Raw genomic sequence first — 17,158 nt, 5'->3', positions numbered from 1 at the left:
CACCCCAACACGCACTAGTGTAGTGGGTCTCAGAGTCCCTTGGCTAGCAGTGCCATCACCAGGGAACTTGTTACACATAACAAATTCTCGGGCTACACTTCATACTGCTGAACAGAAAGTCTGCGGTGGGGCCCAGCAATCTGTTTAACAGCCTTGCGGGGGATTCTGATGTTCTCTCATGCTTGAGAACCACAATCTGGGGGTTGAATGGTTGGTTCCCTTACAAGTGAGGTCTGGCTGTCCAGACACAGCATCCTTCTGTTCACAAAACCAGCTTTTTAAAATTAAAAAAAGACTGGCCAGATGCGGTGGTTCATGCCTGTAATCTCATCACTTTGAGAGGCTGAGGCAGGAGGATTGTTTGGGCTCAAGACTTCCTGACCCGCCTGGGCAACATAGTGAGACCTCATCTCAAAAAAATTTTTTTTAAATTAAAATTTGTTTTTTCTTTTTTAGAGACGGGGCCTCGCTCTGTGGCCCAGGCTGGAGTGCAGCGACACGATCCTATAATAGTTTACTATAATCTCGCTACTGAGTTCAAGCGATCCGCCCGCCTCGGCCTCCCAAAGCGCTGGGATTACAGGAGTGAGCCACTGGCCTCTGGCAAATCCACCCTACAGGATAACCTTAGAACTGCCCCGGAACTAAACGCCCACGCCCCACGTGCCCCAGCCTGGGTGGTAGCTCCGGGACGGCGCCTTGTGTGACGTCACAGCCCTGCCCAGCATGCGTCACAGCGCCGCAGGCCTTCCCCGCGTGGCGCCTCTACGTTGTCCCGAGAGGCGCGAGGCGGCGGGGCGCACTCGGAGCGCGATGGGCGACTGGAAGGTCTACATCAGTGCGGTGCTGCGGGACCAGCGCATCGACGACGTGGCCATCGTGGGCCATGCGGACAACAGCTGCGTGTGGGCTTCGCGGCCCGGGGGCCTGCTGGCGGCCATCTCGCCGCAGGAGGTGGGCATGGTCACGGGGCCGGACAGGCGCATCTTCCTGCAGGCGGGCCTGAGCGTGGGGGGCCGCCGCTGCTGCGTCATCCGCGACCACCTGCTGGCCGAGGGCGACGGCGTGCTGGACGCACGCACCAAGGGGCTGGACGCGCGCGCCGTGTGCGTGGGCCATGCGCCCCGCGCGCTCCTGGTGCTCATGGGCCGACGCGGCGTCCATGGGGGCATCCTCAACAAGAAGGTGCACGAACTCATACGCGGGCTGCGCATGCAGGGCGCCTAGCCGGGCAGCCAGGCCGCCCACTGGTAGCGCGGGCCAAATAAACTGTGACCTGGGCGCGGCTGGCTCCTCCTCCACTTGCGCGGTGGGGGGAGTTGTAAATAAGGACACTGGTTACCTGGTGGAGCCGGGATTTTGAGTCTAGAGGCTGCCAGGCTCCTGTGCCCTCCACCCTGCTCTCCCATGGACGCCTCGCAGAGGCTCCTGGCCTGACTGCTGCTCCTTGGCGCCTTCCTAGAGTCCTAGGGACTCCGCAGCTGAGGAAGAGTCCAAGGGTGGGGGCTTCTCAAAGTCTGTTTCAGCCTTAGCGTCCTTTCTCACAGATATTCCCACACATTAGGCAGGACAAGTAAAGGGAGCCCCCTCCCCATCCCGCGAACGCCTCTCCCCATCAGGGTGTCAGGCTGGAGGCCAATTTGCTCCTCCCCCCTCCACTCATACCTCAAGCACTAGCAAGGTGTGAGTGGGTGACAGGATGGGCTTGGTGGCTTGTAAAGCAGTTCTGGGGCTCACAGGCCTCTGCATCTCTGGCCACATTCCTCCAAGGGGGGCCCACTGAGAGGGCACGTGTCCAAGACCATCACAACTGGGTCTGAGGCCTTACATCCTGCCTTCCCCAGGCCTTTGCAAAGGCCCCGCAGGAGTCCCTGGACTAGAGGGAGGAACTCTGGCATCCCTACCCGGGAGTCTCACTCTGCAGGCCTCAGTTTCAGGGTGACCTATGGAGGAGGGGGAATTGAAAAGCTTGGGTGAGTTTGAGGCCTGGTTTATTGCCCAAGGATAGTGGACAAAATTGGGAGGGAGGGTGTCTGGTCCCTGCCCTCCATGTGCTGGGGCCCAGGGCGTGGCCTCTTTTGCCCACCACCCCCCCTTCCCACCCCCTCCCCCAGCGGCCCTGATGGCAGACCCCACCTGTCACTTATTCTGGAGCCCTGATCTTATCCCAGCAAGAAGGAGTGATGTGTGGCTGAGGTGGGTGAATTTAGAGGGCAGAGGGAGACCAGAGGAAGTTCAGCCAGGTGGGGGTCAGGGGTTGGGGGTGCAGAATCCTCCTTACACTTGCCTTGGGGGTATCCCCAGGCCTAGGAGGGGCTTCCAGGGAGTTTGAATTGTGGTTTGGACTCACTAAGGTAGGGCCAGGCAGATGGTTGGGGTGAGCCTGCAGGGCTGGCTTCTCTGGAACTGCACCTGGCCTGGGCAGGGCAGGCTGCTCTTGCAGCCAGTCTTTGAGGGGAGATGGTGCTGCTGAACCCCATGGCTTGGTCTTCCCTTTCGCCATTGATGGAGAGCAGAAAGACTTCCGAATGCCTAAGGAGAGTTTCAATTCCTTTTTTTTTTTCCATCAGGCAAGTGTTGGGAAGGGAATTAATTGTGGTGGTGCTGAAGACCTGGGTGAGGATGAGGAGATGGTATCTTGGAGGAAGGAAGGTGGCAAGGAGGTGTGCAAATTCAGTGAGGCAGGCACAAACATCTATGCACAAACAGCTGCACAGTCATATACTCAGACCCACCCTCACTCCTGCCTATCCTAGTCATGTGTACATGTGCAGAGGACCTGAAATCATACCCAGATATCCTGCAACCTGCACACAGCCTCCCACAGGTGTGTCTGTGTACACGTGCATGGGCTGGCACACCTGTACACAAATACAAGCTTCTACACATGACAGGTGCACATGCAGGCTCACCCCCACACATGCACGCACACCGACACGGTCACACAAGCCCAGAGCTTTGCGGAGCTACAGAAGGAGAGACTGGCACCCAGGGTGACACAGGCACATGCACATACCTACACACACCCTCCCTCCCCTGCCTTTCCACCCCAGGCCTTCCCCATTCCAGGCTGTAGTCTGGGCCCACAGCCTAGAGGCGGGTGGCACTGTGGTGAGCAGGCAGTGCAAGACAGGGGGAGGGAGTGGCAGGGGGTAGCTCCTCCAGGAAGACCCTGGGGGGCAGCGGGGGTGAGCGGGGCTCAGGCCTGGCACAGCATAGGGTGCCGCGGGTGATGAGGTGGTCCAGGGGCTTCAGGGAGTGCATCCAGCGAGGCAGGAAGTCCCATGTCTGTAACCACTTGGGCAGGTGCCCGGGACTCCGACTCTGCAGGACATTGATGAGCACCACAAAGGCCAGCAGGGCCCCGAAGGGCGTGCCCACACCTACCATGACCTGCCAGCCTGCCATGGAGATGCCAAACACCAGTGAGGGCAGCAGCAGGAAGCAGACAAGGAGATAGAGGACGGCAAACCAGCGGTACTTGGCGGTGCGCTTCCCCAGCGCCTTGGCCATGCGGATGGGCAGGCGTGTGCAGGGCACCGGGTACCACAGAAGGATGCCCGAGATGTTGAAGAAGAAGTGACAGAGGGCAATCTGCAGGGGATGAGGCAGAGGGGCTGAGGTGGGCACTGGCTCCCAGGTCCTGGGTCAGGCCAGCAGGGGTAGATGATAGGAACCCCGAGCTGGTCTGGGCAGCAGGAAAGCTTCCCGTTAGGGGTGATATGCCCCCCGCTCCCAGACCACCCGGGTGGCTATGCTGGCTATGCAAATACTGAAATACTTCTAGACCAGCTGGTAAATAACCACTGCCCTGAGCTCCCCACATTTTCCCCACTGACCCCTCGCACAGGGATCCCCCAGCAGATACTGCCAAAATCCAGCAGCTAAAGGATTGATGTCAGTTTCTGGACCCTCATTCAGTCAGTGCCTTGGCTTGTCAGTTACTCCTTTGCACCTAGAATAATTCCCCTTTGCCATTTGCGGCCCTGACCCCCCAACAATGGATTCCCCAAACTGCTCCAGGCCCTCTCTTACAGTGCCTCTTCCTCTTCCTTATGGTGCAAATCCGACTCACTGCTATTTATTGGTGTAATTATGAGCAGTGTCTCCCTCTTAGATGCTAAGGTCTCGAGAGTGGTATTGGGTCTACTTTGCCCATAATGGTTTCATTGAGCATATTAGGTGGCCCTTAGTAGGCAGTCAAAATATGTGTTGCATGTTGTCACACCTTTGTCAGGCCCCACACCCCACAGGCAGCTTCATCCTGCCCCAGGCGAGGCTACGCTCCCAGCGCACCTGGAAAGCACTGGACAGCTTCTCCCTGGGGCTGGCCAGGGCAGCCAGGATGGCCGTGGTGGTGGTGCCGATGTTGGAACCCAGTGTGAGCGGGTAGGCCCTCTCAATGCTGATCACACCAAGGCCTGGGGGCAGAGGGAGAGGAAGTGGGATCCCCAGCGTCTCCTTCAGCCCTTTTCCTGCCAGTCCTGGCCCACCCCACTCCACCTCTACATGGGCACTCACCGATGAGTGGGGTGATGGCTGAGGTGAACACAGAACTGCTCTGGACCACGAAGGTCATGCTGGCGCCCACCACCATGGCAAAGTAGCCTGTGACCCAGGTGAAGGGGGCAGGGAAGTCTGCAAGGAAACCACATCCCAGCAGGCTGGGGTCAGAGCAGGACATTGGGAGAGCAGACGTCCGTGGGGGCACTGGGAGAGAGGACCTCCATGGGAGTTTGCTCCCACTGCAGTTGCTTCCACTTGGCCTCTTTGCTCCTGGATTAAAGGCCTTTCTCAGCCTGGTTTCATCAGGCGACTGTGCCTTTGCTGGGGCTGTTCCCTCTGCCGGGCATATCCTACTCAGCATCTGATTCATCCTCAGGCTGAGCGTGGGTGTCCCTCCCTCTGGAAAGCCCTCCCTCACCCCTGCTCTGGAGTAGCCTTTTTCTCCCTTCTCTGAGCTCCCACAGCCCCATGATACCCCTTATTCTAGTACTTGGCATGCGGCCCCTCCCGGTGCATGAAGTTTAAAATAAAAACCAAGGCTGGGCAAGGTGGCTCACACCTGTAATCCCAGCACTTTGGGATGCTGAGTTGGATCACTTGAGGCTGGGAGTTCGAGACTAGCCTGACCAACGTAGTGAGAGCCCATCTCTATAAAAAAAAATGATGGTTAATAGGAAGAGGCTGGGCATGGTGGCTCACACTTGCAATCCCAGCACTTTGGGAGGCAAAGGCGGGAGGCTCACTTGAGGCCAGGCATTCAAGACCAGCCTAGCCAACATGGCAAAATCCTGTCTCTACTAAAAATACAAAAATTAGCTGAGTGTGGCGGTGCACACCTGTAATCTGTTTACTCAGGAGGCTGAAGTGGGAGGATCACTTGAACCTGGGAGGCAGAGGTTGCAGTGAGCTGAGATTGCACCACTGCACTCCAGCCTGGGTGACAAAGCAAGACTCTGTCTCAAAAAACAAAAAAGGGAAAATGAAAATCAAATGGTGTTGCTCTCTTGCCCCAAGTCTTCTGAGTGCTCATGTTACCCTCAATAAAGTCCAGGCTCTGAGCAGAGCCTGGAGACCCAGTGCTCTGGCCCCTTCCCTGCCACCTCACTGACCCCACTCAGCCAATCCCCTTGCTCAGCCTGCTCCTGCCAGCTACTGGCCACCCTTCTGTGCCACGGACCTGCCATGCTGGTTCCTGCCTCTGAGTCTTTGCACATATTGTTCCTCCACCCAGAGTGCTCTTCATCCGCATTGTGGCTACTTGTGTCTGTTCAAATGCCAGCTGCACTGAGCGGCCTCAAACTGCGCATTGGAAGCCGTCTCTTCCACACCCTACTGCATTGCCATTTTTGCTATGTCCTTGGCAGGTACCTCTCTCTGAATTTATCCCCCTAATTCATTTTCCTTCCTTATTTTTCTTTTTCTATTTTTATTTATTTATTTATTTTTGAACTCTGATGCACAGGCTGGAGTGCAGTGGTGCCATCATAGCTCACTGCGGCCTCCACCTGCTAGGCTCAAGCGATTCTCCCACTCAGCCTCCTGGGACTATAAGAGCACACCTGGCACTATAAGAGCACACCACTATGCCCAACTAATTTTAAATTTTTTTGTAAAGACAAAAGTCTCGGCCAGGCACGGTGGCTCATGCCTGTAATCCTAGCACTTTGAGAGGCTGAGGCGGATGGATCATCTGAGGTCAGGAGTTCGAGACCAGCCTGGCCAACATGGTGAAACCCTGTCTCGACTAAAAATACAAAAAATTAGCCAGGCGTTGTGGCGGGCGCCTGTAATCCCAGCTACTCAAGAGGCTGAGGCAGGAGAATCGCTTGAACCCTGGAGGTGGAGGTTGCAGTGAGCCAAGATCATGCCATTGCACTCCAGCCTGGGTAATAAGAGTGAAACTGTCTCAAAAAAAAAAAAAAAAGACAAAGTCTCACTGTGTTGCCCAAGCTGGTCTTGGACTCCTGGGCTCAAGTGATCCTGCTGCTTCAGCCTCCCAAAGTGCTGGATTAACAGGTGTGAGCCACTTGCCAATCTCACATATTTTTCATTGCTTTCCTCCCCCTGCTGGGCTGTGAGCCCCTCAGGGCAGGACCCATCTCTGTTTGTCTCACCTCTGTATACCTGGCACTACACCTCCCTTGTCACACAATGGGGGCTTAAGGACTCTGTTGATTGAATCAAATGGTCCTTGAGCATCTCCACCTGCTAAAATGGAACCACAGCCAGAGGCAGCCACAGGTCTCCAGCTGTCAGCACCTCAGTGGCCTCAGAAACCACCTTCTTTGTTCATTTTGGGAAACTGAGTCTCAGAGATGGTAGGGTTTACCCAGATCAAGGCAGTCACAGGACTTAGCAGGATCTATCTGGAAAGGCCCATCCTGCGGCCCTGCCCAGTCAGCTGCTTGCAGCTCACCGGTATTGATGACCTTCTGGATGACCTTAGCCACTTGGCCCTTGAGCAGGGAGTTGAGCATCTTGACGAGGAGGATGAGGCAGGTACACAGCAGCACCAGGGATCCTGCCAGCAGGATGAGCCCCACAGCCAGGTCCGGTAGGCCCGTGTCCACAAAGATGTGGTTGCCTGCAGGGGGTGGAGCTCCTGACAGCTGACCCCACACCTGGCTCCCAGGTCCCCACCTTTGCCACCCAGTTGGGCTCTGAGCCTGAGGCCCTACTTCAGCCTCCTTGAGCCTCAACACCGGAGCTTGACCCAGGCTCAGGAGCTGGGCTGGTTCACAGCCGTCCTTCCTGGGGCTGGGCACAATAGTGGCTGGGTGTGGTATTGCCCTGCCACTGTTAGGCTCTGCCTCTGCCATGCAGGACACCTCCCAGGTTGCAGGCACTTACATTTCTCTATGGTGGCATTTCCAAGGGTCTTGCTGGAGTTGGCCTCTGCTCTGGACATGGAGGTGGGAGCCTAGATTAAGAGGAGGGTGACTTAGTGAATTAGGAAAACACAGCCTGAGGTTGGGGGCGAGATGGGAGTTAGGGAGGGATGGGGAAGATGGAGATGGGCCTCCTGCTCTGTGACCATGGATGGGTCTCTCGCCCTCTCTCAGCCTGTCTCTTTCACTGAGGACATGTGGGTGAAGGTACCTGCCACATAAGAATCTGGCCCTCTGTGTGTTCTGCCCTGTCACTCCACTGGCCGAGCTCTCCCTGGGGCCACATCCAGTGGCTTCCTTTCTTTTCCTCCCTCTCTCAGTGGCATTGGGTGCTGCTGAGCATGGGTTCCCCAGGGAGGCCTTACAATTCAGAGGGCCACAGGGCTGGGCAGGTAACCTAAGTGAGCAGCTCAGGCTGTGTGTGGAAGAGGTGGGGAGAGTTTCTGCTGGGCCTATAGAGTCAGCAGCTACTCAGCTCCTGATCACTGTCACCATCCAGCGACGCAGCCTAGCATGGCTGAATTGCCCAATTTCTATGAGAGAAGCCACAACTCTGAAGTTCTAGATGAAATCTCCCAATCCGGGCCAGGTGCAGTGTGGCTCATGGCTATAATCCTAGCACTTTGGGGGGCTGAGGTGAGAGGATAACTCGAGGCCAGGAGTGGGAGGCCATCTTGGGCAACATAGCAAGACCTTGTCTCCACAAAGAAAATTAGGGCATGGTGGTGTACACCTGTAGTCCTAGCTACTCAGGAGGTTGGAGCAGGAGGATCTCTTGAGCCCAGGCGGTCGAGGCTGGAGTGAGCTATGATCACACCCCTGCACTCCAGCTTGAGTGACAGAGCAAGACCTTATCTCAAAAAACGAAAAAACCCCCAAAAGCAACAAGCTCCCAATCTGTAAATATTGGGGACCACTTTGAGTTATCTTTTACAATTCAACGAAGGTCAGCAGAAGCAGGCCAGTCTGGCCTGTGGACAACTAATATGTAGCCTTGTTGGGTTAAGTTATTTATTTATTTCGAGACAGAGTTTTTGTTCTGCTGCCCAATCTGGAGTGCAGTGGCACAGTCTCGGCTCACTGCAACCTCCTGGGTTCAAGCGATTCTCTCACCTCCACCTCCCGAGTAGCTAGGGTTACAGGCGCCCGCCACCACGCCCGGCTAATTTTTTGTATTTTTAATAGAGATGGGGTTTCATCATATTGGCCATGCTGATCTTGAACTCCTGACCTCAGATGATTCACCCACCTCGGCCTCCCAAAGTGCTGGGATTACAGGTGTGAGCCACCGCGCCGGCCAAGGTAAGAACTTATATGCCGTCTGGTGTAACATCCGGGTTTATTTGAGCGGGATGTGCCCCCTTGAATGGGGCAATGTGCTCTTCTGTGCTCCCAGTTCGCCACATCAGGGCCTTGGGGACCCATCAAGACTGGGCCTGAATGGCAGGCCTAAAAGCCTGGAAAAAATAGGCTGTGATGGGCTAGATGGGAAAAGCAGGCTGGGAAAGCGATGGTAACTGCTGTGAGGGTAAGGCAGAGAGAGAGCCAGGTGTTTGCTGTTAGGCAGATCTAAGTTCAAATCCTGCTTCTTATACCAACTACCCTGCGTAAGCCATGCCACCTCTCAGAGCCTGTTTTCTCTAAAGCCGGGTAATAGAAGAGCTGCCGTAAAGGTTACAGGGGAAATGTGTTTAAAGCACTCATCACAGGGCTTGGCTCATGATGAGCCTTCGGTAAACTGTCTTCTGATATGGAGTGACCCTCTCCCTCCCTGGGCCCGTTCAGGATCACATGGTTGGGAGGCTGTGTGTGTGGCTGACTTCCTAGGTCAGGACCAGTGGCCCCTGCAGACGAACCTGAGAACCCTGACCCTGTTGGGGAGGAGCCTGCTGGACCTTCCTGGGAGTACCCAGCCTGGATGCTGAGGGAGCAGACAACCCCTTGAATGAGTGGGTGCCTGGTCAATGTGTGCCTCACTGACCTAACCTGGGCTGGGCCCAGTGGTCTCTGTGGGGAGGACTGTGGGGCCCTGGGGAGGCTGGAGGAGAATGGGGAACTTCCCTGGGGTCCCAACTTAGGGCTGGCAGGGGCAGCAGCAGGGCCAAGCCCTCTGGGTTTTTAGAACCTTGACCTTCTTGCCTGGGGCCATGTGGCCCTGGCTGGGAGCCCAGAGACCCTAAAGTACAAGAGAGGAAGGTAAAGGTGGCAGGAGGGACAAAGCCAGGCAGAGAGGGGACTGCGGGAGGGAGCAGGCCCTGGGGCTTCGCTGTGGGGCAGAGGGAGAAGATGGAAACTCCAGCTTAGATAAAAGATCTGGGAGGCCCAGGATCTGGGGGCATCTTCCCAAGATGTGCCCATCCCTGCCTGGGCCTGGGGTCGGGTAGGAGAGGCTGGAGGGGCCTGAAGCGGGTGGTGGGCTCTGCGGGAAGAACAGAATGGGCCTGTGGACAGCCCTGGGCCCATACCCCGGCTGAGCCGTTCCCAGCTGTGTGTCACCAGAGCAAACACTTAGCCTCTCTGGGCCTCAGTTTCCTCCTCTGCAGCATGAGGTCCATAATGCTGCCCACCTTTTCCCAGGGGCTAGTTGGAAGCATTTTGGAAGAGGGAGTTGGGATTTAAGTGCCTATAGGGACACCCTAAATTAAAGAGCCCTTTCTGGGGACTGAAGGTGATTAAGCTCACAGGAGACTGTCAGGATGTGGGCCTGCGCAGTGGCTTCCCCCTCAGAGGAAGGGGAAGGGGAGCTCTGGGGCCTTTGTTCTTCTGGAAGCCGAGGGAGAGCACTGTGCCAGCAGCACCATCTGGTGGCGAAAAGGAGAACTCCTCAGAGCAACACCCGCTCGCTACCTCTGGAGTGGTCTCCACGGTGGCTATGGTCACCTGGTGGCCTTCAGGCCTGATGGGCAGCATGGGAAGCAGACATACATAGTAGAATGTCAGACTGGTGAGTGAGAGAGGCAACGAGATAGAGAGTCAGGATTCTACCAGGATTTGTATCCTACCTCAACTACATGGACTTGGGCAAGCCACTGCACTTCTCTGGGGCTCAGTTTTCCTCATCTGTAAAATGGGGGATGTGATAGTCCCTGCCTCCCAGGTTGCAAGTCCTCAAAAGATGCTGGTTTATTTTATTTTTTATTTTTTTTTGAGACAGAGTCTTGCTCTGTCCCCCAGGCTGGAGTGCAGTGGCACGATCTCGGCTCACTGCAAGCTCCGCCTCCCAGGTTCACGCCATTCTCCTGCCTCAGCCTCCCAAGTAGCTGGGACTACAGGCGCCTGCCAACATGCCCGGCTAATTTTTTGTATTTTTAGTAGAGACGGGGTTTCCCTGTGTTAGCCAGGATGGTCTCGATCTCCTGACCTCGTGATCCGCCCGCCTCAGCCTCCCAAAGTGCTGGGATTACAGGCTTGAGCCACCACGCCCGGCAAGATGCTGGTTTAATCCAGGCAGGTATAGTTGACAATCCACAGTGTGGCCACGTAAGAAGGTGATTCCCAGGACAGTGTCAGGGTCCCGAGAGACTCAAGTGTCTGAACACTCAACTGCCGCTGCTGCTTCTTTCCCCATCTGGAAGGCCTTGGACTTGCCTCCTCTCCCTGGTGCATAGCTTCCCTGGAGACTGTTTCGGGCTAGGTCGGGTCCAGCGTGGTGAAAGTTGGAGTCAATGGGAACAGGTTGGAAGGGAGCACAGCGAGACTCTGCGGCCAAAGGACAAACCCAAGTCTTTGGGCAGGAGGAGCCAGGACTCACTTCACACTTTGCACATCCATTGCTGTGTGAGTCACACTCCTTCAAGGCACGGTCCCAGAAAGAGGATGAAAGTGAGAGCTTGGGTCCCACCCACCAGCTACTCTCCAAGCCGAGGAAATCAGACCCTGCCCTGCAGAAAGCGTTTAAGGAAAGCATTTCCTGGTAGAGTGAGGAAGAGAAACCAGCTGGACAAGTGGCAGCTGCAGCCGTAGAGAAAGGCCCAAGGGCGGCCTCCACAGAATGAACCTGGGTGAGGATGACTACAAGTGAGGACGTGGAGGCTGCAGGTTGAGATCTGCCCGAAGCTGCAGTAGGTGGCCGGCAGGGAGCTCAGAGGCAGCGAGGAACAGAGCTGTCTTCCATGGCTTGCTTTTTGCGAAGATCAAAGTGTGTGATTTCTCTCCCTTCCAGATGTTGCTATGAAGTAGAGAGTGATTCTGGTGATTCAGAGAGCACTGAGTGCTCAGAGAGCTCGTGAGAAAGTGGTTGATGTATTAAAGAGGTCACAAAGTCAGCGTAAAAGCTGCCCGCTGGGGTTTTTTTTATGTAAGGCTGCTTTGAACACTCAGAGGCTGAGCTGGAGCAACTTCAGACGCAAAGGAGCATTGCAGGGCGAGTCAGATGAGTGTTTTCTGTTCGCACCAGGGTAAAGGTCCAGTCACAAGAAGCGGCAAGTGGACGGGGAAGGGGAAGGGCTTGTGCTGTGCTGTGGCTTTGGATTTCCTCATATCTCATTGTAAATGGAGTTATGTCTCACATGCAAGCATCAAGGAGAAGCAAATATGGTGCATTGTGGTTTGGATGAAGCTTTTTCCTTTTTACAGCTCAGTAAGGAAGTGTGCTCATTGCCTGCTTCCTCATCAGCCTGGCATAATGGGTGGTCCATGAGCGTCCACTTGATTCAAACAGATCTTCCCAGCATTAGAAGCAGCAGAAACAGTGCAGAAGGACAAGGGACTCCCACCTGTGGCAGTCTCCAGGAGAAGGAACCCCCAATGCCAGCACAAGTGGCTGTTATATCTCCAAGGAGTTCTCCACGCAGCTCACCTTCCTGTTCACCCTACTTTCCTTGGTGTCCTTACAGCACTCTGCCTCCTCCCCGTGTTACCTGGGTCCCAAAACATGGCCCAGCTGAGTCACTAACCCCTCTAGGGTGCTCAGGCCCTGACATGGTAGAACAAGCTCTGGCACGTTTCTTAGCCTCTCTGAACCTGTGTCTCCACCTGTGAAACCCAAGGGTTGCACTAGATCAGCAGTTCTCAAACTTGAGCACGGAGCACACCTAGAGGAACTGCTGAAGCATAGGCCACTGGCCCCACTACCAGGGGTTTCCAGATTCAGTAGGTCTAGGGAAGGGCAGGGTGATTTGCATCTCTAATAGGTTCCCACACGGTACACAAGATGCTGGCCTGGAACCACACTTGAAGAATCAATGAGCTAGATTAATTACATAACAACTCTAATTGATTGGTGATGTCTGCCTAAGGCAGTGTGGGAAGTTGGGAGGAATTAGCAATGTTTACTGTAAGCACAGTAGAAGGGCCACATATTTGCCCTCTCCTGGCTAAATGATCTTCAAGGTCTATCTGGAGCATTTTGAACAGACAATGAAACCAACAGTCTGAAGAGGGAATCCTCTTACCTGGGGCTAGGCCTGGGACTCACCTCTAAGGAGTCTGGGTGGCACCAGATCCTGATGAGACTGTGGTTCCTCAGGGACTCATCACCAGTGGCAATGCTGGTTATCACGGACTTGTCCAGCTGTGGGCAAGATGTGGGCAGGGGGAGTGAAGGAGGCTGGGTCCCTTGCTACCCCCACCCTCACCCCATGCCAGGACCTGCTGTCACCTGGATGATGAGCTTCGTGAAGGGCTCTGTGATGATCTTGAGCAAGTCAGGAGCGTCACGGCCACCATGGATATTGAAGGAGGCCACCACGAGTCGAGTGACGTGGTGCAGGTAGCCGGTGGCAGCCTCCAGGGGCAGCAGGACCAGCACTGACAGCCAGTTAAAGCAGTCGTGCACCGTGGCCCCCGCGAAGGCCCTGGGCAGGGAGGCCACATTGCAAGGCAGGCTGGAGCCAGAGCGCAGTCACGCCCGGGGTTCCTGGCATCTGGGGCTGTCCTCCCCCAGGCACGAGCCCCCAACCCCCAGCCCCCCTCACCGCCGGAAGTCAGTCCTGTCCCCCGCCTGCATCAGGGCCACGATGGTGTTGGTGACAGAGGTGCCGATGTTGGAACCCATGATGATGGGGATGGCAGAGCTCACCTCCAGCACTGGTAGAAGAGAAGACGCCCTAACGAATTTGATGGTCACCCAGCTCCTGCCCCACCACAACTCTTGTCAAGCCCCCTACCCATGTCCCAGTCCCCAGTGGCCGCTCCTGCCGTGCTGCTGAGTCTGCCTAATGTTGGTGTCACAGGTGCATGTGGGCATGGGCTGTGCGTTTACAGGTGTGTGCATTCATCCATGCGAGTAGATGTACACGCGCTGCACATGGTGTATGGATGTGAATGTGTGTGCATGTGAGGCCTTCATTATGAGGGCTCATGGGCTCATGTCCTACGTGCAAATAGAGATTTGTGCTTGTGTGTGCACACATGTCCCGGAGTGTGATGGTTAGTTTTGTTTTGTTTTGTTTTGTTTTGAGATGGAGTCTCGCTCTGTCGCCCAGGCTGGAGTGCAGTGGCACGATCTCGGCTCACTGCAAGCTCTGCCTCCTGGGTTCATGCCGTTCTCCTGCCTCAGCCTCCCGAGTAGCTGGGACTACAGGCACCCACCACCATGCCCGGCTAATGTTTTTTGATTTTGTTTTTGTTTTTGTTTTGTATTTTTAGTAGAGACGGGGTTTCACTGTGTTAGCCAGGATGGTCTCGATCTCCTGACCTCGTGATCCGCCCGCCTCGGCCTCCCAAAGTGCTGGGATTGCAGGCGTGAGCCACTGCGCCCAGCCAGTGATGGTTGGTTTTATGTGTCAACTTAGCTAGGCTGTGGTACCCAGTTATTCAGCCCAACACCAGCCTGGGTGTTTGTAAGGTGTTTTGTAGATGCAATTCACGTCTACAGTCAGTTGACTTTAAGAAAAGGAGATTATCCTTGGTAACCTGGGTCAGCCTCATCCAATAGAATGAAAGGCCTCGAGCAGAACTGAGGCTTCCCTGAGAAAAGAGAAACCCTACCCTGTCTGGACTGCAGCGTTGGCGCCCGCCTGAGAGTTCCCGCCTGCCCTTCCAATGCCCTGGCCTATGGATTCCTGACTTGCCCAGACAAACCACCATCGGGGAAGCCAGTTCCTTGCCATAAATCATCTGGGTCGCATACAGCTACAGTTTGGGCTCCTCTCATGTCCCTGGCTGATACAGGAGTCAGGCTGAATGGAGGCCAGCCTTACAGGGGTCACACTCCCCATTTGCCACTCTTCCCAGCTCCTGGGGTGCCCCTCTAAGCTCTTCCCCACCCTGGTGGGCCAACTCACAGCCAGAGGAGACCATGCTGACGATGATGGACGTGGAGGTGCTGGAGCTCTGCACCAGCACGGTCACCAGGATCCCCACCACCAGCCCGGCCACCGGGTTGGACAGGATGGCGTTATCCTTGAAGATGTCACCAGCCACCTTCCCTGGGGAGCATGAGCCGGCGTTGTCCAAAGCCCTTCAGGAACCCCTCCCGGGTCTCCTCCACCCGGGCCCTACCTCCAGCCAGCTGGAAGGCCGAGCTGAGCACGTCCAGGGAGCAGATGAAGAGGTAGAGGAAGGTGAGCATCAGCGGCACCTTGAGCAGCATGGCACCAGCCTGGCACAGCTTGGGGACCAGCCTGGGCTCTGGACGGGGGAAGCCATGAGCGTAGTGGGCAGAGGCCAGGGCAGGGACTGCTGCTGCCCCTGCCACCCCCAGCCCACGCCCACCTGGCTTCTGCTCCTCCTCCAGGGCCAGCTTGGCAGGCAGCGGTTCATGGCGCTCCAGGACCTCCCCACAGGAGCAGGTGTGCTCAGCAAGGGCCACAGGGCCCAGGCTGGGGAAGGCATAGGCAGAGGTCCCCGGAATCCTGTGTAGGACTAGGGAGGGAGCCTAGTCAGGAGCTCCCAGGGGCCCCAAAGTGGGGAGGCGGGGAGGGACAGGTGGGGGAAGTGGCCTCACCCGGGATGTGGGCAACCGTGGGCAAGCAGGGTCCAGGGTGTGGGAGCAGCACTCACCCTGAGGGCTGGGCACGTAAGCAAAGGCCGTCCCTCGCATCACATGCCCCCCACGGACTGGGAGTGGGGAGACAGCAGGGGACCCCAGCCTCTCTCCGTAGGACAGCATCCTGGGCACCCACTGTGAGGTCTGCAGGTCAGTGGGTCTCAGCAACACTGAATGACAATGGCTGTGTCCAGGACACTCATGCCCACACACCCTCACCTGCACAAACCCCCATGGCACGTGATTCCAAACACACACCTAGCAAAGCACACCCTCCATCCTCACCACACACACACACCCCTCCGAGACTCACACGCACAAACACACACCCAGCAAACCACACCCTCCATCCTCACCACCACCAGAGCCCTCCGAGACTCACACACAGACTCACATGTGCACATCTGTGCTGGGCACCTGCATGTGAGTCTCGGAGGGGTGTGTGTGGTGGTGAGGATGGAGGGTGTGGTTTGCTGGGTGTGTGTTTGTGCGTGTGAGTCTCGGAGGGGTGTGGTGGTGGTGGTGAGGTGTTCATTCATTCACCCATTCACTCAATCAATGAGTAGTATTGAGCTCTAGCCCAGACTCTGAACCAGAGGCTTGGATATAGCGTTGATGAAAGACACTGAGAACTGAGGACGCCCAGCCTGTTTGGGGCTGGAGGAGGCCAGGGAATACGTGGTGTTGGCAGTGGCCGCAGGTGTGGGCTGGGGCTGGGCCGGGCTTCAGTTTTGCCCACGTGGAGAGCAGGGAGGAGCTGCAGACACCTGCCTTCTCATGGGGTCAGCTGGGCACACACGGAGGTCCCCTGGTCTGGATCCCGAGTTCCTGGGTTCCCCTCACAATGAACTCCTTTCCCCATCCACCCCCTCAAGGGGCAATGAACAAACACTGACAGGCTTGCTTCAGCCCCCCCTTGTCCCCGCACTGCCCCAGGAGTCTCGGCTATTGGGGTGGAGGCGCCCTGATCTGCCTCAGCATTCTCCGCATTGTCCCAGCATCCTTGGCTATTGTGGTGGGGGTGTGAAGAGTTGAATTCAAGTCCTGAAGGAGCAGGAGTCTTTTTTTTTTTTTTTTTTTTTTTAAGATGGAGTTTCACTCTTATTGCCCAGGCTGGAGTGCAATGGCACAATCTCGGCTCACTGCAACCTCTGCCTCGTGGGTTCAAGCGATTCTCCTGCCTCAGCCTCCCAAGTAGCTGGGATTACAGGTGCCTGCCACCACACCCGGCCACTTTTTTGTATTTTTAGTGCAAACTCGACCTCAGGTGATCTGCCCACCCGGCTTCCCAAAGTGCTGCGATTACAGGTGGGAGCCACCGTGCTTGGCTGGATTGACATGTTATATGGGGTGCAGTGGGGGTGGGCGCAGATAGGACACAGATGAAGGGGCTGGGGTGCTGGGCTGATTCCTACTCAGAGCTGGGGGTGGGGACGGGATGTGAGGGTCCTGGGCTCACCTTAGACTTCCGTGTTTCAGCTTCTGCTCAGCAGCTCAATGAAGCCTCCAGGGCCCTGAGGAGAACTGAGACCCTCCTCTTTATACCCTCGGGTCAAGGGCAAAGTCCCTGGAACCCTAGCTGCCCTCCCTCTGTTCCCCAATTAACCTCACCCCCGAGATTCCTCCCAGTTAATTGCTAATCGTCAGCTCTGCATGGGGAATCTGTGATCAGGCTCTCCCTGTCAACCACGACCCAGACACATCCCCTGCCTGCAGGCAGAGACCCTGATGCCACTCAGCACCTTGTTCCTAGGGTCCCCTCATTCCTGGCCTGACAGGACTCCCCAGGGAATGACCCAAACATCCTATGGCCTTCGGAGTTTACAGTGAGCCA

At 56.2% G+C, this 17,158-nt stretch overlaps 2 protein-coding genes across 2 annotated transcripts; one reads left to right on the top strand and one right to left on the bottom strand.

Annotated features, from left to right (window-relative positions):
• Nucleotides 1-473: 473 nt before the first annotated feature.
• On the top strand, nt 474-1,281 carry PFN3 (profilin 3). Its single transcript, XM_055284736.2, has one exon. It carries the CDS (start codon nt 727-729, stop codon nt 1,225-1,227), a length of 501 nt encoding a protein of 166 aa, XP_055140711.2. The 5' UTR covers nt 474-726; the 3' UTR covers nt 1,228-1,281.
• Nucleotides 1,282-2,529: 1,248 nt separating this feature from the next.
• SLC34A1 (solute carrier family 34 member 1) lies at nt 2,530-16,835 on the bottom strand. Its single transcript, XM_055284735.1, has 13 exons — nt 16,784-16,835; nt 15,339-15,494; nt 15,051-15,200; nt 14,838-14,966; nt 14,621-14,764; nt 13,310-13,421; nt 12,994-13,189; nt 12,811-12,906; nt 7,357-7,426; nt 6,923-7,090; nt 4,522-4,638; nt 4,297-4,421; nt 2,530-3,594 (listed from the first exon to the last, which is right to left on the bottom strand). Exons 2-13 carry the CDS (start codon nt 15,445-15,447, stop codon nt 3,091-3,093), a joined length of 1,920 nt encoding a protein of 639 aa, XP_055140710.1. The 5' UTR covers nt 15,448-15,494; nt 16,784-16,835; the 3' UTR covers nt 2,530-3,090.
• Nucleotides 16,836-17,158: the final 323 nt, after the last annotated feature.

The sequence above is a fragment of the Symphalangus syndactylus genome, chromosome 7, assembly GCF_028878055.3.
Source record: "Symphalangus syndactylus isolate Jambi chromosome 7, NHGRI_mSymSyn1-v2.1_pri, whole genome shotgun sequence".
NCBI lineage: Eukaryota > Metazoa > Chordata > Mammalia > Primates > Hylobatidae > Symphalangus > Symphalangus syndactylus.
Note: the sequence above shows the minus strand (reverse complement) of the source record. Positions and strands in the feature narration are given on the sequence as shown.